Source organism: Saccostrea echinata, unplaced genomic scaffold, assembly GCF_033153115.1.
Source record: "Saccostrea echinata isolate AGI-Se365-2 ecotype Australia unplaced genomic scaffold, CSIRO_AGI_Sech_v1 ptg000008l, whole genome shotgun sequence".
NCBI lineage: Eukaryota > Metazoa > Mollusca > Bivalvia > Ostreida > Ostreidae > Saccostrea > Saccostrea echinata.
In genome coordinates this window covers 12,490,562-12,516,551 of record NW_026889757.1, presented here as the reverse complement: position 1 = coordinate 12,516,551, position 25,990 = coordinate 12,490,562, and the positions used below count along the sequence as shown (strand labels likewise).

The 25,990-nt window shown below is 33.5% G+C and overlaps 1 protein-coding gene across 1 annotated transcript; it reads right to left on the bottom strand.

Moving 5' to 3' along the window:
• Positions 1 to 1,555: 1,555 nt before the first annotated feature.
• LOC133180882 (monocarboxylate transporter 12-like) lies at positions 1,556 to 5,124 on the bottom strand. Its single transcript, XM_061315326.1, has 5 exons — positions 5,030 to 5,124; positions 4,633 to 4,776; positions 4,278 to 4,424; positions 2,565 to 3,509; positions 1,556 to 1,722 (listed from the first exon to the last, which is right to left on the bottom strand). Exons 1-5 carry the CDS (start codon positions 5,085 to 5,087, stop codon positions 1,556 to 1,558), a joined length of 1,461 nt encoding a protein of 486 aa, XP_061171310.1. The 5' UTR covers positions 5,088 to 5,124.
• Positions 5,125 to 25,990: the final 20,866 nt, after the last annotated feature.

The following is a 25,990-nucleotide window of genomic DNA, read 5'->3' as shown; positions in this document are numbered from 1 at the left end:
AGCAATGCTATGCATTGTAAAAAATGATATTATTTGAGGTAACATGTAGAGATATACTATGCAATGAAATGGAAAATAATTATCCAAAGTGCATGTATTATATTATATAAAACATGTAACGTTTATTCATACTCAAACGAACATAAAATCATACAAAAAATAAAACATAATGACAATTCATGAAAATTATACTTGAGTTATACTTTGTCAAGTTAAATTCAGAGTACGAGTTTCCTACTGTATCGGAGATACAGGGCGGGGCTTAAGGCGAGAGCGATAGCTCGAGCCGGGCCTCGCTCTGTATCTCCGATACAGTAGGAAACGAGTATTCTAAATAACTTGTGACATGACCTTTCTTATGACCTCACTAGTTTACATGCCTATTTAGGTACATGTTTCTCAGCTTATCAGATGATTTGGCAGAAAGTTGATTTAGTTCCCCATTTTTAGCAATCGCAACTAAAATGCCGAGTGAGGTGAACGTCCTGGTCTCTATAGTATGAGAGACATTATATTGTGTTTTCCAAAAATATAATTAATATTTGATTGCATAGTTTTTTTCCCTTTCTATTAAGCTCTTGCTGACATTTTTTTAATTTATGCTAAGAATTTAGTGCAAAACATTTTGATACATACATGTAAGAATCATGTAGGAATGTATTTGAAGCAAAAATGTTTCGGGGAGGTTGTATATTCTTAAACAAATGTCTGACAATGTCATCGACCGGTCGTCATACATGTGTATACAAAATTCTTGGCACCAAATTGAAATAAACAGGATGAAAGAAAGGGGGCATATTACCTTCATGTTTGAAACAAAATACAGAGTAACCAAAGGCGGATCCAGCACTCACTCGCACGGGTCAATATTCCCCCCACCATTTTTGTCTTTTCTTTCTGGCTTTCGTAGATTATGTTTGCTAAACTTGTGTATACTTTTAACCTATCAACACGTAACGATCACTCGCATAGTGTCAGGTCTGATTATGAATCTACCCCAACGAAATCCCCTATTTTCCATTTTGGACATTTTTTCCCGAAGAAAACCATTTGTTTACTACCCTCACTCCCTCCTTTCAAAAATTTTTGAATCCGCATTGGTAACTTTACGTTGTCAAATTCTTAATTTATCTCAAATTTTAGATAAGTGCAAACAGCACTATCAATCAGTTTGAATGATTCTTATGTCTATATCATTTGAGATAGGATTCAGTTTTCCCTCAACGCTAAAAATAAACTGTACAGTATCGTTGATATTTTGCAGATAATGTACAGTTTCTGTTCGTTTGCATAAGAAACGCCTACAAAAAGTGTTCTATATCGCAGTTATTGTACGGTTGACTTCAAAGGAAAACTCGCCGGATCATGTCACAACTTAGAATTAGCATATTCGTATCTGATAAAAATCTGAAGTTTTCCTTTCAACTGTTGAAATAAGTGTGTTTTTGTTCAAAATAAAGAGTAATTATTCAGGATATACATTTTTTATTAAAAGACTGAATTGAAATGCTATATACATTCTCTCTCTCCCTCATCAACATCATCATCATCATCATTATGGTGTAACAACAACTTCTTGTTCTATGTTTTTAGAATCAGCTCTTCTTCTTTCTAACTTTCTACACAGAGGTTCCAAGAACAGTATTACTCCACTGATAATAAGAGTTGATCCCATGACATAGAAGGAAGCATAGAAAGATCCCGATGTGTCTCTTAGATATCCTGAAATAGATAACCGTATAATGTATCTTTTTGTATTAGCGATTGACTGGTCCACGCCAGGATGTAATATATATTTCGCAGTGAATAATAAAATTATGTACGTTTTAAAAAATAAAATACAAAATTGGACTAAAAAATAAAAAAGGGGGAGTCGTATCGGTATGACAGAAGAAAGTAGGTATAAAAACAGTTTATTTAAAAGTGTTGTTCACTTCTGCGATGCAAAATTTCAGAAATAAAGGATTTTTAAAAGATATTCACCTATATTATTATATACTTTGCATCAAACTTCTAGCCTCATCCCTGTCTCGATGACAATGATTTGAATAATTTTGAATCTACACTACATAGGGATGTTTGTTTACATGTATAGGGTTGAGAATATGTAGTCTTGTATTTTTTGAAAGGAAAATCGTCAAATTTATCAATAAATTTCTATAAATCTTAGGGCACATTTTGTTACCAGATCTCTGCCCCAGGGGCCATGATTTTAAGAAGCTTTCACAATTTTTTTTTATCAATTCTGACTACATGCTTAAACTAAAAGATTTTGAATGACCCTTTCTTTTTATTATTTCTTGATTATCGTCCTTTCCTTAGAAAGAGACCTAGCTTTTCCTTTGAAAGAAAAATTGAATTTCCACCTCCTGAGGATACGTTTTTGCAAAATTCTTCCAAATTGGCCCAGTGGTTTGGAAAAAATGTGCAAAAGTTTCACACGTCACATTACAAACACCATTCGACGCATAGCGATATAGTATATAGCAATATGTTACCTGAAAGACTCAAGTAACCTTAAAATATTCATTCAACATTAATTTCTATCAAATGTCTAGATTTACCTAGTATTGGGTTGGAAATAGACAGTCCTAGTCCCTGCATTAACATATTTATCGCCATTGCACTGGAAAGATTTTCTACTCCTACAAATTCAGCAATTACAGCAGGAAATAAACCAAAATAAACAGTTCCAAAAAATCCAAATATTACGGATAGGATTGATATTGTCAAGAAGTCTGTATACAATGAAATGAACATACAAGATGCCCCGGTTATTATCAAAGAAACAGCCATCATGTGAGTTTTTGTCATGCAACTACGATGGATAAGAAAAGCTACAAAAATCTTAGAAAACAAGTTTGAAGCTCCTATCATGATCACCAGGAGAGTAATCTTACTATCTGCTATTTGAAGATCTTTAGCGTGTGGAGGTATAAAAATCACTATCTGAACACATCCGATTATTGCTAGAAAACATACGGGAATCCACATCCTGAATAGCAAATTTTGCAAAACTTGAAATTTTATCGATGCGTTGCATATAGTTTTTGTTTTATCAAGAAGAACTTTTTTTACAGTTGACATCCTTCCTTTGTAGCAATTTTCTTGGGTCAGTTTGAAATGCGAACAATTGTCTATTGTCGTATGATTTCCAACATTAGGTGTGTGGTTTCTACCACCTTCAATTTCATCGTGCGTTGTCCAAATGTTCTGGGACAAAATAAGTTCTTTTGAATTTACTGTAGTACATTTAATCCGCTCTTTATAGAATGCAATTGGCCTCATCAAAGCTCCTGCTACACAAAGATTTAGAAAGAGGCCTCCAATGACAACAAGTGCACCCTTAAGACCGTAGTTGTCCAGGAGAATCCTTATGACAGGTGGGAATATCAAACTTCCAAAGCTGGCTCCCATATTTCCTAACGTTGCCGCCAATCCTCTTTTCTTGTTGAAGTATCGGCCTAGAACTACCAGTGCTGGTCCATAGGAAAATCCATAAGATATACCTTAAAAATTTAATCAGTGTTTAGGAAGAGATAATGTCTATGATAAAAAAAAAGTGAAATGGTAACTTTGCATATTTTTTGCTTTTGTGATTTAAACCTAACATGGCCATGGCTAATGCATGTTTAAAAAAGTGAATTTTCGAAAATCTTATTCAATCAGACAGGTACTTTGAGAATATAATGTGTTACACGAGAATATTAATTACTTAATATGTAAACTGTGTTCCGCTTATGCTTAAGCATCGTTTTGATATAGGATGTCTACTCCTCCTAGGCATTTATTGCCTTCTCTGATGTTTCCAGGGGTCCCTTTAGCCCTGTTCTAGATTCATATTCTTTACTGGATTTATAAGATTGGTCACTGTTCATTATCTTCACATTTTATATATGAGACCATTGTTCTCAGATTTGACAGCATCGTCAGACTATTTGTTCTCTTGTTTTACCTTGCTACTATACCAAGTTGAGTTTGATGGAATAGGATTTTTCATCAGATTTTCAGTAGCAACATCGTACATAAAGATCCATGTAAAAAAAAAAAATCAAAGCCAGTTAGTCTAGGCTTTGCTATAATTAAAATCATTATTTTTGTTCAAGTATAAACTTTCTCAATTACCAAAAACATTATAAAGTTCCTACTATAAAATCCGATTTTTACCCCATATCTCTTCTCTCAAAATTAAAACGAACGATATAATTGAGAAAATGCAAGTTTCTAAAAAATAAATCTTTTTAAAACCGAGTAATTTTAACCATATAGCTACATACCAAATATTAGACCATGGGATAGGATTAGATAGGACATGTCCTTTATTATGGCACTAATGACATATGCCGAGCAACCAAAGAGACCTCCAAGTATAATGTAAGTCCGATTAGATGCCAGACCACACCCAAAATTCATGGCAAAGAGAGCTGTAATAAGAAATATTGAGGTACATGTAAATCATATCAACCCGAGAAATTTATTAAGATTTTGCAGATAATGCTTGGGCGGTGAGCAAAATGGAAGGAAAAACATCTCCTTTGATAATATCTGGAAAATTGTTTATAATCATCTCATGATTGGTCTAATGATGAAAGAGAGTCAGTAAAAAGGAATTGCACTCTATATGAGACTTACAAGAGAAACTGAATATGACAGTCTGTACCGACAATGCCACGGTGATGCTAGAGGCGGACGCCTTATATTCACTCATAAACTCAGCAAAGAAAAGTCCAAAGGAGGAGGTACAGCCAATGACCAGGAACACGACAATGAAGTTTGCTTAAGAGAGTATGGCAATTTATCACATAAATACTATCTGCAGATCGCACCTGAACAAATTTTATGTAAATATTAATAAGCCTCTGCTGTTACAAAATCTTAAATCTCTGTAGCTTGTATTTTTTGATGTCCTTTTTAAACATTTTATTGGATACATTTGTTTAAAAAAATATTGCAATTCTTGTATACGTTCGTAGTGCAAGAGTTCTCTATATTTTCTATGATCTTAATGACTTTTATATATAGCACTTACCGACAAGAATCACCCATGCCCAGCCTCTATCTATCGGAACTCGTTTATCCTCCTCCATTTTTTCACTTTAATCTATTCCACACGATATATATTCTTTCAATTAATCTAAAGTATAAGTAGCTCAATAAGCAAGATTACTTTCTTAGAATTCATGAGGACATATGCCATATTATGTAATATAGAACAAAATGGTAGTAAGAATCCCATTTTAAAATATCAGTCAAAATACCACATCAGACCAAAGCATAGATCATTTCTGTGTTACTTGTATATGAATAGCCCTAGGACCTAATTCGGTTTCAAATAAAGACTCAACTTCTTTTGCCGGAAATATTATGACATATTCTACTAATTTATATTTTCAGAAATATCATGGCATTCTATCCTAATTACCATCAATATATTTTTGGGAAAAAAAAGAAAAAAAGAGTAGCATGTCAAAATCTATTTATTTTTAAAAAAAATCCTGTTGTCCTCAAGGTCCGGACTAACAATTTTACAGCAGACCTTTTTTTTTAATTAAACTTTTCAAAATTTTCAGGGCTAGCAAGTACCTTATCGGGCTTCACACACTGCTACGTGCCAATCTTTTCACTTGACAGCGTATTATGAACAGTACTGTGGAATATCATGCCAAAAGTGCCCCCAACGCGAAAAAGTTTTCTGTCCAAGTAAGTTATTATATTATCCATGATGTTTGATATTAATGAGTGATTTGGTGATACTTTACATTTGTTTCTAATTATCTGTGTTATAGCCAGTATTTCATAGTAAATATTTGAGTGTAATATTAATTAACATATTTCATTTCAGGTTTGAACTGGTGATGATACTAAGTAAATAAAATTACTATGATAGAATGATTTGAGTTCTTGTTATTAATAATAAGTATTTTTAAAAGAATTACATTTATTTATAGAATATGCTATCTATTTCTACAAACGACCTGGAACTGTATAACCTTATTATTTAAATTTTATGGTTCATTGCACCGCAGGTAGTTCGATTAGGTTACCTGGTTTTGGCGGTTTTTCACTTTCCCGGTGGTACAAGTTCGTGCTACAATATATTTGCCAGGCAGAGTCAGATTTACTTAAATTATTGTCTATTAAAATCTGCTAGGATTACAGATAATTATTTTTATAGTTTAATGTAGGTGTAATTTTATAAAGTATTTATTTACGTAAAGTCGTCGGTTTCATTATTTAGGAGTTTGAGACCTAGAGTCATTGTAATGTGTGCACACTGCTTTAGTTGATTAATTGTACTCAGATAAGTGCAGTATGAATTAAATAATTATTATTTATTAAAGATTTCAAGAGTAATATATGAGATAGTCAATTTTCGTGTTCCTGAACAAATTTTAACCATATCGTAAAATTAAATAGACAATACGTTTTATATGCATTAGGATACTATCCATTAGGATAGTGTCCTAATGGCTGCATGTACAATATTAGACATGATTAGAATATATGGTAAATAACCATTACTCCTCATGTGAGGTAAGATGTGTGTATTTGTTTGTTTTGTTTTTATGTATGTCATGTGTATGTTCTGCATGTTTCATGTTGTGGACGTACTATATTTTATGTGTGTTTTATTTGGATTTTGTTTCGTTTCATTTCATTTGTTGAGAAATCATACATCATTGATTATTTATTTTGTCAGAGATTATCTGTAATTATAATTTAGCTTTCTCAATTATAAAGTTAACTGACTTAGGGATAATTATAAACAGCAACAAGTAAATTGTAAAGTAATTATTTGATTAAAGTTCATCGTATATTTATTTCAGTTAACGTAAATTCTTTCTGCTATTTTCATTTTCTGTAAGATTATACATAGAAAATACGCAGTTTCTTTGAAGATAGTGTAATATTACTTCTGCCAGCTGTCAGAAAGTCGATCGGGAATCCTGAGCAAAATTAATCTATTACTAACCAAATCCATTTATAACCTTGCATTTGAAAAAAAGATTATTTTATCAACAAAAATATTTTGTTTTAATGCTGTTTTGTCTTCCTAATTTATGATAATGATGGACCTGGTTTTCCTCCTTTCACTTCGATATCTGTGAACTGACTGATTTACTTGTTATGCAATATTGTTACGAAAGAAGCTTGCAAATCCAATTTCAATGACAGTGCTTATATGTGATGGTTGATTTGAAGCCTTGAAATACAATAAAATCAGAAAGTTGACTATGTCAAGCTAAAGCTTAAGTGTCACCCGAACTGATCCCTTGGCTGGAATACTAGATAGCAGAGTAAGCAAGTATGCACGAAGTTAGCTCCGTTTTTCACAAGGTACCTGAGCCTTTTCTGAGAACATAAAAGTATAAAACATAGGTGTAGCACTAACAATATGTCGCACCGACTTCGTTCGGAGTGACATAATCATCTAAAAGTGAAAGAAGTTTCACATCAGAAACAAATGCTTATTTCATTTGCAGTATATTTACACATCAGAATTCCAAGACATTCATAAGAATAAGAATGTTTTCTGCAGGATTGCCTTTCGTGTAAACTGAATGCAAACTACATGAAACATGGAGATAAGGAACAGTTATCAATGAAAAGTCCATTGAAACAATACAAATTGGGAGCAGAGCAAACACGGACCTCTAAATACGTCAGAGGTGGGATCAGGTGCCATGGAGGAGTAAGCATCCCCTGTCTACCGGTCACACTCGCCATGTGCTCCTTGTCATGATCGGCAAATAATGGAAAAATCCTTAGGCAGTTCAGTGTAAATAATGGCCTAACAATGAGTATGAAAACGTCAGTCAGCACTCGACTTAATGATAGATTGTATTTGCTGAAAAGATCATTGTATCGACCATAGAATTTGCAAAATGATGACTTTAAAAAGACTGTTGGTATCTTTGTTCTATGTTTTAAAAATTGTTTGTACGTAGAGCATGCTCTTGCGTATCGAATCAACTGGGAAACAAAAACTCCATATGCTGGTGATAAAGGTATATTGCTACATCAATAAGGGAAGTTGACGATAGAAAAGTTGAAGTCATCACGTTTATCATAATTTTTTCTTGTAAGGTTACCAATAATTTCTTTTTCTAGTAAGTATATTTGACAGATGTGTTAGACTATGTGTTATTTTTTTTTTTTAATTTCAAGTTCACATGGATATATTGAGACGACATATGAATGGAAGTAACTATTGTTAATTGATAATACGTCGTCGATATATCTAAATGTCGAGTTGAAGCCATTGAAACAAGTGTTTTCTTTTTCTCAGGTAGGAGTTTTTGAATAAACTCTGTTTTATTTGAATACAAAAATTGCTCTGCTAATAATGGGGCGCAATTGCTTCCATCGGCTTTCCGACAGATCGTTGGAAGACTTGATCTCAAAAGACTACATATTGTCAATCAGAAACTCAAGCATCTTTTTAATACCAACTTCAGAGTACATGTTTGTACAATCAGAATGTTTTTTAACAAAATAATTTTGCAAATGCCGAATGACAAGGGAAGTAAATTTAAGAGTCCAATTTGTATTAAATAAGCAGCTGTCTATGACGTCAAAAATCGTAGACTTTAACTTATCATTGGAAATGATTGTATAATGTGTTGAAGTCGTACGCTTTGATTTGATTGACTTTGTGATTTCAATTTTTCTAAAAGTTCCTTGGAGTTTTGTAAGTATCAACATTTGATTTTTACCACTTCTTGAATATGTTGTTGTACAGTACCCCTGAATTTTCTCCTTGACGGTTGTTTTTTTAGTGAGGAACGATTGATTGATTGATTGATTGATTGTATGTAGTTTTACGTCCCGTTCGAGAATTTTTCACTTAAATAAGGACGTCACCATATACCGGTGAAGGGCTTCAAATTTAGACCTTTACTCGGCACTCGGGGCCATTGAGCAGTGAGGGTTCTTTATCGTGCCAACAACTACCGTGACACGGGGCCTCGGTTGTTAAGGTCTCATCCTAAGACCCGTAACTTTCACTCTAAAGTGCCGAGCGCTTGGCGAAGGACTTAGGTCAGTCGCGGCCGTGATTCGAACACACGACCTTCCGATCACGGAGCGAGCGCTCTACCGACTGAGCTTCCGTGACAGTAATGAGGAACGAAGAAAGAGGCTTGGTAGAACATTTGCTGGAACCTGCTGTTTTTTTAAGGCATTTTATGAAGTTAAAAGTTCCAGTATAAGTATGGTAATTCAAATTCAGTTCGATTTTAGGAAATATTAAAAATATTTTAAAGTGACATATGATTTTGAAGAATTCCTCCTAAGAAAGGGAGCTATGGGTATTATTGGTAAATCTGGTAACTACTTTTATTAAAACATTGAAAATGCGTTTAGACTTTCAATAATACTTTTCTTTCAAGATTCAATTTGATTCTGCCGATAATATTCTTTTCAAAAATTTTTTAATGATATATGAACTTCGCTTAAAAAATTTGCATTGCTTCTCCATTTCCTAAATCCTTGTTAGTATTTATAGACAGGAATATAAATGCTTGCATAGAATATAAATAAGAATGTCGCTTAAGAGTTCTATAAGACAGTGACCTTATTGACAGTATGATCTTAGCTTCAGTTATTGTGACACACATACTTGTACGTGTCATGCGAGTCTCACTGAGTGAATCGACTGTATGAATATCGTTTTACATAGTAGACATATGGAAGCTTACAATAGTCTTTTACTTTGTTTCACGAATGAGTGAAATATACTTAAACAAAAACCACGGTAAGTCAAATATTTAAATGATAGAACCAATTGAATACAGTCAATCAAGCATACACTTTACATGTCTTTATATGAAATAAATGATGTAAATTTATGTTATGTTACCTGTTATAAGTAATTGATAAAGAAAAATGCATACAAGTTGATGGGGGTTACATGTTCGCAGTTCCATGATTTAAGAATAAAAAATCATTTATAAAATCTTATTGTCTTTCCGGAGAAGACTTTAGCGTCTTGTTATCAATTTTTACCTCATTTTACGCAAAAATTCTTAGATTATTGATGAGATTTTCCGGAAATCATTAATCCATTGACTGGTAAAAATCGTTAGTAATTAAATTTTTGGTCCTAAAATATATATGAGTGGTTGTCCGATAAAATCGTGGAAAAGTAGTCTAGATTAAAAAATAATCAACACTGCTTTCTAAGATTTTCCCTACTCTTTAGTATATTTTTCATCAATATACACAGCAACGGATGATGACGTCAAAATATCAAAGGCAACGTCACGTTTCATCCTTGCGTAAAAAAGTTGGATAAGCCCCACTTTAATTTCGGAAATTTTACTGACGCACCCACTCGAATCAGCCTTTATTCCTATACAAAAACATAAACAGTTTCATAAACAGTCGAGTGACCAATTCCGCACACACATGAGACCTTATGAAAACGTGATTAATAAGTTATGGAAGGTACTCTCACCTACACTAAACTAAATTGGCGGTCTTTTTTTGACGGTCTGCAATGAAAGCCTCTTTGTTATTGCTAATAATTGATTGTCTGTATATTTTGATCTACCGGGTGACTCGATAAAAAATCCCACGTTTTTTTTTTAAATACTCCTTCGCCTGTTTTTTTTAATGTATTAATGATAATTTTGTACTTTTTTTAACATTTCGTTATCAATTAAAGTCTTTTAAGGCGTCATTACTCAGTCAACATATAACTACACAGCTTTCCGGTGCGCCGTAACGTCATCTAACGTCGCCATTTTTCGTGTGTTGCGTTTACACTTTCCCATTATAAAGTCTCGAGCTCGGAAAACTGTCAAAAATGAAGCAAATTCCTTGAAATTTTCTTAATGACGACATAATAGAAAGGGAATTAAAAAATTGATAGTTTTACTCCAACCTTTTCTATTTAAAACTTTATTTCGAAAAAATACTCGAATATTCCCTGATAAAATCCTTATTTTTGGTCGTGCGCCGTAGGACCATACCCTGTACACATTCAAGTATAATGAAATCCTTATTTTTGCCTAGAATTTATCAAATATATTAAGATGTGCTTGAATATTTCCTGAAAAGCTCAGTGCGTGCATTATTTTCTGATAAAACGCGACGTCCAAGATTTTAAAGGACAACCCTCGTAATTGTTCTTTTTATGCCATTTTTTTTTCTTTCGAAATACAAGCTGTGGTCTGTGCAGTATCTAGATACAATGTAAAGTTCTTGATTTTGCACGCGGTCTCTTTGCGAATTTTATGTAAATCTTTAAGAGGTTTTCCCAATGAGTTGCATTTTGTTTAACATATTTATCAAAAAATAATGAATTAAATACACTAGCGATTTTATAATATTTGGAAAAGCTTCTAATGCAATCTTTTTTCCCCTTAATTTTTAGTTAATTTGGATTACTTCTTTGTAAATATTTGGAAACAAACAGACATGAAAAGCACTCACCTCTGTCGCAAGACCAGCTTTCTGGACAGATGATCACTCAATAAGTACTTCGTCCCTGTAGATACACTATAGCGTTAATTTGACCTATTTGATTCATTGTTCTCGGGTCTGTGTGTCTCGAATTTAGGATGACTTGCTTCTCGAATTTAGGATGACTTGCGTCTCGAATTTAGGATGACTTGCGTCTCTTTTCAGTCTGATTCTTCTCTTCATAGATTGCTCTATTTGATATGTGCAACTAGTACCTCCATTTAAAAAACATAAGTGTAGCGCATACAATGCAGTGCTTGTTTTTACAAAGTTTAAAGGAAACGTTGATGTTTGTAAAGTAATTAGAGTAATATTAATTCTCAAATTATATATAATTGTAAAATACTTGATGCACGTACAGGCACATTAACGGATCTGTGGCATTGTTTATTTCAAGACCGGACTGTTAACCTATGAATAATATAAGAGAGGATACATAGCTAGCCAACGGACTATGTGATAAAATAGAATGACATGAAGGAAAAATAAATAAGAAGACAGCTCGGTTTTTTTTCTGAAAAGGAGAAAACTTTAAAAATGATTTTTTTTCTTCACATCATGACACTGTAATCATAGAGCTCTAAACAACTAGAACAGTAGTCATTTTTCTTATTTAGTTTGACCTTTCGAAAAATAAAATAGCTTTTGTTTCTCTTCTTTTTTCGGTCAACGTTTATCCTGCTAAGTGTAAAAGTTGATATTTTTTCTCAAAATTCAAAACGTGTGTAATTAATTAATATTTTGATTTAATTTATTTTTATTGCTGCGCAGATTGAGATCAGAGCCCACATTTTTTTCTGATTTGTATATTTGAAAAATACATTATCGGACAGAACATATCACACTTAACTAAATATATACAGTCAAAGTATTACAAAATATCTTATTCACTTCCAACTTTATTACAAGTCATATAACACAAAAATTCATACATAGTATAGACTGATTGTAAATCAGTTCTGTTAGTGAGACATTAGAAATTCAATACTGTATGTCATTAAGAATCTTATATTTCTTCTTGTCATAAAATTAAAAAAAAATGAATTTAGGCTCCCGTTTCTATACTGTGTAAAGATATTCATGCAGCCATTTCATACAGTTATATGAGATTCGCATGAATACGTACATTGTGTGTGTCAAAGTTGCTGATCAGATCATACAGCAATACAGAAGTCTATTCATATCCTCTAAGGCGACATTCTCATTTATGTTCCATGTAAGTATTTATATACCTCAGTAAGTCTATAAGTATTAACAAGAAATGATTATTGAAAATTGAAACTTATTGAAGCAAAGGTTTCATTAATATATCAAGATCAGTTATGTAAGTATCAATGAAACATATTTAATAAAACTGCAGTTTACTTAACAGAATCCGATTAATTATGTTATTAAGAAAGAATATCTGTATTTTTATATCATAAATAAAAGCAGTAATCCGAATTTATGTAGTACATTGAGTTTAAACAGATTCTGTCTCTTGTAAGCAAATATCGAAATGAAACAAAAAGTAGCAGCCTCATCATTGTTCATATGTGCAAGTATTTTTTTTTTAAATTACACATTTCTTTTTTTCATTTGTAAATGCATATTTAATCATTATACAGAGAGTTGAGAATTAACATTTTGTTTAACGCTCTGGGTTTTCTATGCATTAACAAATTGCTGACAGTTAAAAACCTGAAAAATAAAAAAAATATTTATGTTTCAATGCATTTTTGATAATTGAACAATAATCTACAAAGAGAAGTCAGGATATATAAATATATATTCAATACAGTAAAAGGGATCCTATTTTCGATCCTTTCAAATAAGTCCATTTCCTTATAGTATTGTGCCCTGAATACTTCTGTTTCGTCTCCGACTAAGATAATTTACCTGAACATAGTCAAATTGAAAGCAAACACAATGGGAAAATTCGTGGTTTCTTTTTTTTCGTCTAAAAGTAAAAGAATACAAATTGCTAGATTTATTTTTTGTCAAATTAAGTTTCTTGGGTATTTCAGAATTGTTTTGTTTGACAATTTAAATATCATAAACTAATCGTATAGGCTAGGCTTTATAAAATATAAGTAAACCATCTCTAATAAAAAACATATAGAGATTTGTAAAATTTGACAGTCTACGTTATTTTTCAATTTTTCAATTATAAGTTATTTGTATTTCTATTTGTAAATCATGGTTAAGAAGATACCATTATTAATTGAAGCGGGACGTTAGCCTTTATAGTATTATACAACGTAGTACAACATGATAACCACATTATAAAAGTACTCCTACTTATCAATTGATGAACAAAGTCCAGTCTCATTAAATATATCGGTGAAAATATCAGCACAGGAAATCCACTTCTAAAAACTACCACCAAAATCACCGACAAGAAAAAATGTTTGAAAAAGAACTTTCCAGAATAAGTTACAATTTAAAATCTGGTCAAATTGTTGATTAAGGACAGGCCCGTAGGAAGCAATTTCAGTTTGGGGGGTGGGGGGGGGGCACAGCTATACATTTTCAGTTGAGGGGGCACGATCAACTATCCTTAGCGACGTTCGTTATCATTAACAGACAAGGTAGAGAATTTAACTGTTTGTGGGCAAGGTTATTCTTTATAGGTGTATCTTAATTGACATGTATTATGTTTCTTTTCCACACTTATTCTTTCAGAAAAACACACTTCAGGGTACTGTAGAGTACTTTTTTCTGTGTTGTATTAATTTATGCTATGTATACGCGGTCACAGTTTTCCTCAGAAAGCCCCAGCGTACTTAAAGTTCCTTTAAGGCATATAGTTGCAATTAAAGAAATCCGTTGAACAGAAATTGTGATTCCACGGAATTATGACCCTTGGAAAAAAGTACGTTTAAAGTATTTATCAATTATATTTTGTATTGAAAATCAACCACTATAATTTTTCTTTATACTCTTGCCATTGTGATTTGTCTCTGTGACTTGTTACATGATAGCAATGTTGAATACTTGTACGCGTGTCTTGTAGAGGAAATAAAACAAGAGACCCATGGGCCTCATCGCTCACCTGAGCACATTGGCTAGGAAAAAGCACAAATCACTTCAGTATTGAAAAGTTTAAAGGGGGGGGGGGGGGCTTGGATTTTGAACTACCTGAGGATGCTTCCATATCAATAAAACAAATGGCTTTGCTGTTCTTGAGCAGAAGATTTTTAAAGATTTTTTTCCTATATATTCCCTTGTTAAAATGTTGATCCCCCATTGTGGCTGCACCCTAACCCTGGGGGTCATGATTCGAACAAAGTTAAATCTACACTATCTGAGAATGCTTCCATATCAATATGACTTAACAAGGCTTTGCTGTTCTTGAGAAGAAAATTTTTCAAGATTTTTTTCTATATATTCCTATGTAAAACATTGACCCCCCATTGTGGCCCCACCCTAACCCTGGGGGTCATGATTCAAAAAAAGTTAAATCTACACTATCTGAGAGTGCTTCCATATCAATATGACTTAACAAAGCTTTGCTGTTCTTGAGAAGAAGATTTTTCAAGTTTTTTTTTCTATATATTCCTATGTAAAACTTTGATCGCCCATTCTGGCCCCACCCTATCCCCAGGGGTCATGATTTGATACAAACTTGAATCCGCACTACCTGAGGATGAATCCACATCAATATGACTAATTGTGGCTTTGTTGTTCTTGAGAAGAAGATTTTTCAAGATTTTTTTCCTAAATATTCCCTTGTTAAAATGTTGATCCCCCCATTGTAGCCCCACTCTAACCCTGGCGGTCATGATTCGAACAAAGTTAAATCTACACTATCTGAGAATACTTCCATATCAATATGACTTAACAAGGCTTTGTTGTTCTTGAGAAGAAGATTTTTCAAGATTTTTTTCTATATATTCCTATGTAAAACTTTGATTCCCCATTGTGGCCCCACCCTACCCCCGGGGGTCATAATTTGAACAAATTTGAATCTGCACTACCTGAGGATGATTCCATATCAATATGACTAATTGTTGCTTTGCTGTTCTTGAGAAGAAGATTTTTAAAGATTTTTTCTATATATTCCTATGTAAAACTTTGATCCCCCATTGTGGCCCCACCCTACCCCTGGGGGTCATGATTTGAACAAACTTGAATCTACACTACCTGAGGATGATTCCATATCAATATGACTAATCGTGGCTTAGTTGTTCTTGAGAAGAAGATTTTTAAAGATTTATTCCTTTATATTCCTATGTAAAACTTTGATCCCCCATTGTGGCCCCACCCGACCCCAGGGGGTCATGATTTGAACAAACTTGAATCTACACTATGTAATGAAGGTCTCATATAAGTTTCAACTTTTACAGCCCATTGGTTCTTGAGAAGAAGATTTTTAAAAGATACCACCAAATTTTCACAAATTCTTAATTATCTCCCCTTGAAAGAGGGGGTGGCCCTTCATTTGAACAAACTTGAATCCCCTTTACCCAAGGATGCTTTGTGGCAAGTTTGGTTGAAATTGGCCCAGTGGTTCTGGAGAAGAAGTCGAAAATGTGAAAAGTTTACAGACGGACGGACAGACGGACAGACGGACAAAATGTGATCAGAAAAGCTCACTTGAGCCTTCGGCTCAGGTGAGCTAAAAAGCAACATTTACCATGTATTTTATGAGAAAGAACAACAATGGAATGTATATAACATATTGGCATATTACCATTTTTGAAATAGCATGGAAACATATTTTTTTTTAATTTGATCTAGCGAATTTTGTGTAGATTACAACAAAACTGTGTGGATATCAGATTCTCAGAGGAAACTACAATCCAAACAAGATCCCCAGAGCCAAGCAAGTTTTCAGTTTTAGTTTACGTTTTTTCATACCAATTGCTTCTGGGTACCTTATCAATACCCAGAATATTCTGGGTACCTTATCAATACTAGGGCTCACCGGGTGTGAGTGGTCGACAGAGGATGCTTATTCCTGCTATGCACCTGATCCCACTTCTGTAATATCCGGAGGTCAATGTTTTATGCCCTATACATATATTTGTTTTGTTTGTAGATTTTTCTGTATATCAATCATCTTTTTTAGCTCACATGAGCCAAAGGCTCAAGTGAGCTTTTCTGATCAAAATTTGTCCGTTGTCTGTCGTCGTCGTTGTCGTCGTTGGCCTCGTCGTCGTTGTCGTAAACTTTTCACATTTTCATCTTCTTCTCAAGAACCACTGGGCCAAATTCAACCAAACTTGCCACAAGGCATCCTTGGGTAAAGGGGATTCAAGTTTGTTCAAATGAAGGGCCACGCCCTTTTTCAAGAGGAGATAATTAGGAATTAGTGAAAAAATAATGGCATCATTAAAAAATCTTCTTCTCAAGAACCACTGGGCCAGGAAAGATGAAACTTATGTGGAAACATCCTCAGGTAGTGTAGATTCAAGTTTGTTCAAATCATGACCCCTGGGGGTAGGGTGGGGCCACAATGGGGGATCCAAGTTTTACATAGAAATATATAGGAAAATATCTTTAAAAATCTTCTTCTTAAGAACAGCAAAGCCATGATTGGTCATATTTTTATGGAAGCATCCTCAGGTAGTGTAGATTCAAGTTTGTTCAAATCATGACCCCCGGGGGTAGGGTTGGGCCACAATGGGGGATCCAAGTTTTACATAGAAATATATAGGAAAATATCTTTAAAATCTTCTTCTTAAGAACAGTAAAGCCATGATTGGTCATATTTATATGGAAGCATCCTCAGATAGTGAAGATTCAAGTTTGTTCAAATCATTACCCCGGGGATAGGTTGGGGCCACAATGGGTGATCAAAGTTTACAGAGGAATATATAGGAAAAAGTCTTTTTCTCAAGAACAGAAAAGCCATAATTAGTCAAATTGATATGGAGGCATCTTTGGGTAGTGTAGAATGAAATTTGTTCTAATGAGGGCCCCCGGGGGTAGGGTGGGGCCACAATGGGGGATCAAACAAATGAATATATGGGAAAAAAATCTGCTGCTCAAGAACAACAAAGCCATTTGTTATATTGATATGAAAGCATCATCAGGTAGTTTAAAATTCAACACCCCCCTCCTTGTAAACTTTTCAATACTGTACTGAATTTAGCCAATGTGCTCAGGTGAGCGATGTGGCCCATGGGCCTCTTGTTTCATTTGTATTGTTCAATTAGCCTTTTGAGAATGATAAACTTTGTTGTCTTTGTTTTATTGTTCTAAGTTTTGCTGATTCTAATTTAGAGAGATTTGGCCAGCATCAGTAAATGTGGATCACTTCACTTCACAGAAAGTGATATTTATAATTATTCTTCAAGCTCATCATATCTTTTAAAAACAACTTTATGACAACTGTCATTAAGTCAAATACCTGACGTTTTTCATACTAGTTGTTTGGCCATTATTTACAAACTGGATTGCCTAGTGATTTTTCCGTTTTTTTCCGTTGTAGCATGGTACATCTGAAGTTTCTCCTGAACAGCAGTCAATATTTTTGTGAGTAAAGGCAGGGATTCTGTAGAACATTAACTGCACACTGCAAAGTGTCTTGGAAAGGGTTTTAATAAAGTTTTCGAATTAAGTGTAGGTACAGTATAACTCAATTTCAATTCCTTGTCTGGGATGTTAAAGATACTTTTAAACTGAAACATTTTATTTTTGAAATAGAACAATGGGAATAAGTTGGATTTCCATATGTAGCACTACTGTAATGATTTTCCCCTTAGATTTCAAAAAATCCCCTGACGTTCCCCTGTCTGTCCCTGACATTTTCCTGTCTCCCCCTGACTTTCTCCTATGATCCCCTGTCGTTGTCCCTGACTACCCTGTCTACTCCCTGACGTCCCCTGACTTTGCCCCTGTTACCACTGTCTAACCCCTGATGTCCCCTGACATTCGCTGACGTCCCTGTCAACTCCCTGATGTCCCCTGACTAAGTCCCTGACCACCCTGTCAATTCCCTGCCGTCCCCTGACATTCATTTTGACCCAGAAAAGGGGTTAAATGTGTTTTTGTTGCTATTTACTTGTGAGAAATACGTTACTCTTGGCAATTTTCAAGTTTTGTGAAAATACCGGGGTATATATTTATTCAATTGTTATTTGTTTGAATATTTTGAGTAATTTATTTCTTAATATGATTGTATTTGATTGTTTTAGTTTAGTACGTGTAGCTTTTAGAGAAATTATAAGGAGAGTAAATGCCAGTTACTTTGAAAAGAATGAATTACATATTTATTGCGTCTTGTCATGAATGGCAAGTAAATATATCTATATTTATTTATATGTTAATCTACCGGTATATATCCACATGTATTTATTTATTTATTTGTTTTATTTATTTATTGACTAATTTATTAATTAAATCTATTCATATATTTCTTTTTAGATATTTTTTTATTGAATTATTAATTGATTAATGTTATATATTTATTTAGTTTTTAATTCACTTTATTTTAATTAATTAATTAATTCTATTTAATCAATTAATTTGTGAGTTTCGCATAAACAGTCGTAAGGTAAAACAAAGTACATGTATATGCTTCAAAGTATCTTTTAAGCATATTTACATTTCTTTTAATTCTTTTAATTTCATGATGGATATCAAAATAATCGTCTTATTACACACAATCTGAATTCGGAATTTGTTTTATTGCTTCTTTTACTTTGATAAAAAAATTAAAAATGTTCCTCAAAAACTGTCACGGTTGTTAGAGTAGTTCCGAGCTGTTGATAGTTGACCAGTGACTCTGTGTACACCAGACACCTATTGTTCTTTTGACTGACCACTACACACTGTTTATTCTGTGGCAGCACAACCGTATCCACTCTAGGTGTAATTTCTTTCACAACCGTGACAAGTTTTTGAGGAAATTTTTATTTTCCCAAAGTAAAAGGGAACAATAAAACAAATTCCAGATTCAGATTGTTTGTAATGAGACGATGATTTTGATACCCATCATGAAATTAAAAGATTGAAAAGTAATTTGAATCTGCTTAAAAAATAGTTTGAAGCAAATTTGTTTTACCCGGACTCTGTATATGAAGAACTACACAAAATGAATTAAATTTAATTGAAGTGAATAAATAAAATAAATAAATAAAAATTTTAAATAAATCCATTTGTTTGTTGATAATTGAATAAAAACTAGTAACAATCAATAAAATAATATTTTGAAAGAATTCGCTAAAGATATTTCAAACAGAAAACTAATGATTAAATCTACATTTTCACAAAACTTGAAAATTGCTAGGAGTAAGGTATCGATTTCTTACAAGTAAATAGCAACAAAAACATATTTTAACCCTTTTCTTGGTCAAAATGAATGTCAGGGGACGGCAGGGAATTGACAGGGTGGTCAGGGACTTAGTCAGGGGACATCAGGGAGTTGACAGGGACGTCAGCGAATGTCAGGGGACATCAGGGGTTAGACAGTGGTAACAGGGGCAAAGTCAGGGGACGTCAGGGAGTAGACAGGGTAATCAGGGACAACGACAGGGGATCATAGGAGAAAGTCAGGGGGAGACAGGAAAATGTCAGGGACAGACAGGGGAACGTCAGGGGATTTTTTGGAATCTAAGGGGAAAATCATTACAGTAGTGTAGATTTATGGAGGTTGGATCCTGCCACCAAAAGTAATGAGAATTTTTTTTCAAGTATATTTTTAGAATCTACACACATAGCTTAATTAAAAATCAAAACAAAAAACGGGAGTCAATGCGCTTTTTTTTTTTTTTGGGGGGGGGGGGGGGCTCAGGGCATTTAGTTTGACCTTTTTGCACTGTAAATGCGTCTTACACATAAATCAATTTTTGAAGTTTTTTCTCCTATATTTTTTATTCAAATAAATTATGGGAAAAAACACAGTCTTATTCCATCTTAAATAGACACATTAAAATTTGTGAAAACAAAATAATTAAAATAACTCTGCATGTTCAATTATTTGACCTTTTTGCACTCAAAAAATATAATTTTTCTGGCATTAAAAATTTAACAAGGAATAAAATCATTTGAGTGTAATGACATTTTACTGAATTTAAGAAGAATGGTTAAAAGTATCTTATATATTTAAAAAAGAATTCTGTGAAGTTAATTTTTAGATATTAAAATAGTCTAATTTTAAGCTTAAATTAGAGCTATTTTTTCTAGATTTTCACAATTTATTTGCTATATTTATCACATATGATGATAGAATTCATGATAGTTTATTTAATATATAGTTTAGGACCAGCATAAAACAGTTCATGGCATAGAATAACTCTGTAAGCTGGCTGCATGGAAAAATAGGAATCCAAACTTAAAATACTTTAAATACGTCGAAAGAGAAAAAATGATGATGATTCTAAAAAACCTTCCGCCACAAAATATAGTTCCTCACTTAATGCTTTTGGTATGGAATTAAATTAAGAAGTTTTAACTGAATACAGTTTAATTGGAATTGTGGAGTCCAAATTTATTGTAAAAACTAAAACATGATGCAGAATTTTTAAAATATAATTTAAGACAAAAATCTGCTCAAAAGCTCAGGAGTGAACCTCGTTAAAGCCAAGTTCTAAAATGCAGTTTTCATAACGAGCCCAACTAAAAATGACTAAATTACAAATTATCAAAGGGAAAGGAATTAATAGAAGTTTATTAAACTCGTTTCCAAAATCCTGTATTTTCGGTAATAACATTTATACATGCTTTTGTTCTAATAAAGTATCGTTACACCAAAACTGAAAATGTTTGTCATGTTCCAAGGATAATATCTAAATGTAGTATACCCCAAAAGCTATTTTTATGATTAATTTTCTATTTACAGATAGTAGCTCAGTCGGTAGAGCGCTCGCTCCGTGATCGGGAGGTCGTGTGTTCGAATCACGGCCGCGACTGACGATAAAAAAAGAGGTAGCAACTATTCCTTCGCCAAGCGCTCGGCATTTCGAAGTGAAGGTTCCGGGTCATTCGGATGAGACCTTAAAAACCGAGGCCCTGTGTCACGGTAGGCGTTGGCACGATTCCTGGATATGATTAATACGGCAAAATCAAAGAAACAAATGGACTCGGCATCTTCTGAATACAACGATAAAAGGAATTGTTGCATTCAGTTTTTGTTTGTGTTATTTGACTTTTCTCTGTTCAAAGATGCCAAATTCGTTATTTTAATGGTGTTTTCCTTTCTTATTGCTGCTGGTTGTACTATTCCTGTGACCTACAAAGCACCGTTTACAATGAACAAAGGATTAGAAACAGATATGAATGAATACCTCCTCACGATTTCATCAGCAAGTGATTTAATTGGAAGAACTTTGTTTATATTTATTTCTGATAATAAAAAGATCCAAAGGTGTCATATGATGACCATAGCAATTATGGCAAATGGAATTGTCTGTCTGATGGCATCGTTCTATTACAACTTTTTTACGCTTGCAGTATATGGAATTCTGCAAGCGTCATTTGGTGGCACATACTATTCATTGATAAACGTTCTAATAGTTGATTTCATAGGATTAGAAAATCTTAGCCATGGTTTAGTTATGGGCACTGTAACAAGAGGGACATCGATTGCTATAACATCAACACTAGTCGGTAAGTTGGAATCATTGTACATTAACACTCAATCATCAATTCTTCTTAAAATGATGTATTCAGTCATATTTAATGCACGAGGGTACAAGACTCGAATAGATCTTTAGCGAAGAATAAAGATTAGTGCGATGTATATGTAATTCCAAAAATAGTTCAGTCGGCAAAATGTAAGAACCACATGCCTCTAAACAAATTATATTTACAGGTTTTATACGAGAAAAGACTTGATGTTATGTGGGTGGATTCTTCTGCGTGTTTGATTTTTGGTGGATTTTCATTATTACTGAAGTCATTCATATCAAAATAAAGATGTTTTCCTGGGTTTGGGTTGTACTATTGTTTACCGAAGGGAGATAATATATAATCATATACTCAACTAATGTATAAATTAACGTTGCTTATGAAATAAAAATATATATCTCGGAAGCCATGTGATAGGGTGTTCGCTTCGTGATCGGGAAGCCCGGGTTCGATTCTGGTTTACCACGCCACTTCAAACTTAAGACGTAAACATAGACTTTCTGTTCTTTCGCCAAGCTCCCGGATGAGACATTAAAAAATCAAGTCTCGGTAGGTGTTGGCACGATAAACAACCCTAACTGCTCAATGATCCTGAGTTCCGACTATAGGTATATAGTTTGAAGCCCTTCACCTTTTTAATGGTCAATATTCGCGAATGGGACGTAAAACAACATACAATCAACCAAGTAATCAGAAATTTGTTATATTCAGATGTTTTCTGTAGCTTAAAATAAAAATATAATAGCAAATAATTTTATAAATACATTTAACTCCTTTCACATTTAAACCAATACAACACCTACTGTCTTCACAGCACTATCCAAGTACCTGTAATAAGCATCAGTATCGCTCACGTTTGCGAAATAAAAAAAAATATGTCACTTAGTGCGTACAGTCACATAACAATAAAGCAATCTATAACACATTACTTGTTAGTATCTTCAACTATATTCTCAGCGTCAAGCTCAGCTTCGCTGTGATCATCGTTTCACCGGCAGTGGAACCGTTTGAAAATAGAGCCATTAAAGGAGCCAGATATGAAGCAAAGTAGAATATGTACAGGCCTTATACAATTGAAAATGTAAAACACATGGTTTCCAAACAAGAACTTTGAGACCAAATTCGTACCATTTCAATAATGCTTTGCTTGACACACAGGTTTTCATTGTCATTAAAAGGAGTTTAACAAATAAGGGATATACCTCATAATAATAAAGTTGTGCTGTTGTAACTTTTGATCTGTTTTTGGAATCAGTGATTATCAAAATGATAAAGGGGTTCCCTGCATCCTCTTGTTCAAAAATGTCCTCCAACATCATTATAACAGAGATACAATCTCGCTCCGCCCCCCTCAAAATTACAATGAGAATTCGCTGTAGTAATGACTCAAGTAAAATAGAGAATGCTTCAAGCCCACAATGTATCAATGAGAATGTGATGAAACTTTTTAAAAATATACCATGACGTGGACTTTTGTTTGTTTGTTTGTTTGTTTGTTTTATTGTTTAACGTCCCTCTCGAGAATTTTTCACTCATATGGAGACGCCACTACTTACCGTATTTACCTATACTCGGCTCTTAGGGCGAATGAGCAGTGAGGGATTTTTTCGTGCGAGCACCTACTGCGACACGAGACCTCGGTTTATACGGTCTCATTCGAAGGACTGGTCTCCACGTCCCACAGTGGGATTCGAAAACCCGCGACGTAAGGATTAACTCCTTACTCCGCGACACTAGAGCGAACGCTCTAACCACTGTGCCACGCGGGCGACTGACGTGGACCTAGTCATGGTCATCGATCATACAATAGATAAAATATACATGATGTATCAATTTACATATGCCAATAAATAATTAGCTAGGGTTTTATCACATTCGCGCTACACATTCTGTTCCATTGAAATTTTTGAATTGACTATTTGAGGATGCTAAATGAAATATGTGAAGAGATCGATATCAAAAAAACCTGCAAACAATACACATCTTTGATCAGGGCATACTTGTCCATACTTCGATTCTTCAATTGCAGAATACAAGCTAGTGTTTGGGTTTGTGGCCACACAAGCTCTTTATGCCGCCATATGTTAACGAAACATAATAATTTGAATCACACATTCATTTCTTTAAGTTTAAAGAGCAAGAGCCACTTAGGGCCTTTTTTGGCCCTGAGAATTTCTGATAAATCGAAACTGCTCAGTTTTGGTAGAAAATGCAGTATTTATAACTTGGACCTTTGGTGGCCGTGTATCTATTGAACATGACGTAATTTTCTCTCTAATCAATGCATAATGACGTCATAAAATGCGTCAGTTTTCCCATATCCTGTAAATTCCCTTAAAAATGGCCAAAAGTTGAGGTGTTTTTTTCAATATTTCATATAGAGCACAACCTATGATCCAAAATATGCAATTACATAATGAAAGAATTGCTTCTGAAGATCACAAAACATGTTTTTATTTTTGGACCGTGAGCTGTGCTCATATTTTAATTCTTTGCTGAAGGTAGTCAAATACGCATGATTTCTGCAAAATTCAAGAACATTGCATTTTGTCAAAACCTGTTTTCCAATATCTGGATTCTCAAAAAGAAATTTTGTTATAGGAAATGAAAGCACTAAGTCTCTACTTTATTTTGATACTTGAAATGGGACAGAGGGTGATAATCAATTAATTGATATAATGGCAGGGCCATTTTATGCATAAAGTGAACCTAGCTCTTTGCCATCAAAGGTATAGATGCTGTAAACATTAGTAACATCAATACGTTCATTCTTGCATTCAACAATACTTCAAGTTAAAAGCTACATCCTGCATTTCCTACACAAAATCCTCTTATGTGTTCTTTTTCCCCTCCTCTTTCAGCTATAGTCTTGCTGGACACATCATTACTAGTGATGTAAATACAATTAAGATGACGATCTAAAAGCTATCATTTTAAAACGTCCTAAATACAGGAAGCCCCAATTTTTCAAATAAAATGAAATGAATTCTGTCGCGGATTATGACAGCCCATGGGCACAATTTGAAACCATGACCTTGACACTTTGTTAGAATAGATGAAACGTTTCAGAAGATTATCATAGAATTTTGTTAGAAAGTTCACATGCAAACCATCTATCCTTCCATTTTCATTAAATCGGAGGTGAAGAAAGAGACTTAGAAAGATTACATGTATTATATGTTATTTGTTGTTTTAACTGACTAGGTTTCTAACAATATAGTCTTTGTAAGGCTCATTATAGGAACTTTGTTTGCAAATACAACCTATAATTGGATCTTATTTTGACTAACATCTTTCATAATTATTGTTAAACCATTGTTTTTAATACTTGAAATGACTACGGACTATTTTCTACCTCATCAATACATAGGGTTCAAGGTGGGTGTGACCGGTCGAAAGGGAATACTTACTCTTCCTAGGCATATGATCCAACTTTTAAGTCTCTAGGGGCTTTGTTATATGCCCTGTTGACAAACTTGTATTTTTTTTTAAAAGAATTTCGAGACCGATCACTTTTCGTTTTCTTAATCCTTTTCATAAGTATCCACGAAACGTTTTTTGTGTTTTCAATCTGCTGTGTAGCATATACCTTCTACGAACATACCCTTATAATCTTTCATGTTGGTTTGACTACTAGTATTGTGAATATTTTATCTTTTAAAAAAAACTGGAGTTTAATTCAGATGTTAATCTCGATTGTTTTTTTTTGTTTTTTTTTTTTTCCCTTTTTTCTACAGGGCGTGTTCTTTTGAAATTAACAGTACACCAAGTGAGTTATTGGAGTAGAAAATATCAAAGTTTATCAATTATATGAATATAAATAATAAAGTAATGTTAAAATCCTGCAGTAATTTTCCGTTCTTTTTAAATAAAAAAGTTTGTCGTTTAAATTTATATGATTGATTAGTTAAGCTGTAAGAAATATAAACTTTTTATGTTGAAAATTTATAAGCTTTCTATGAAA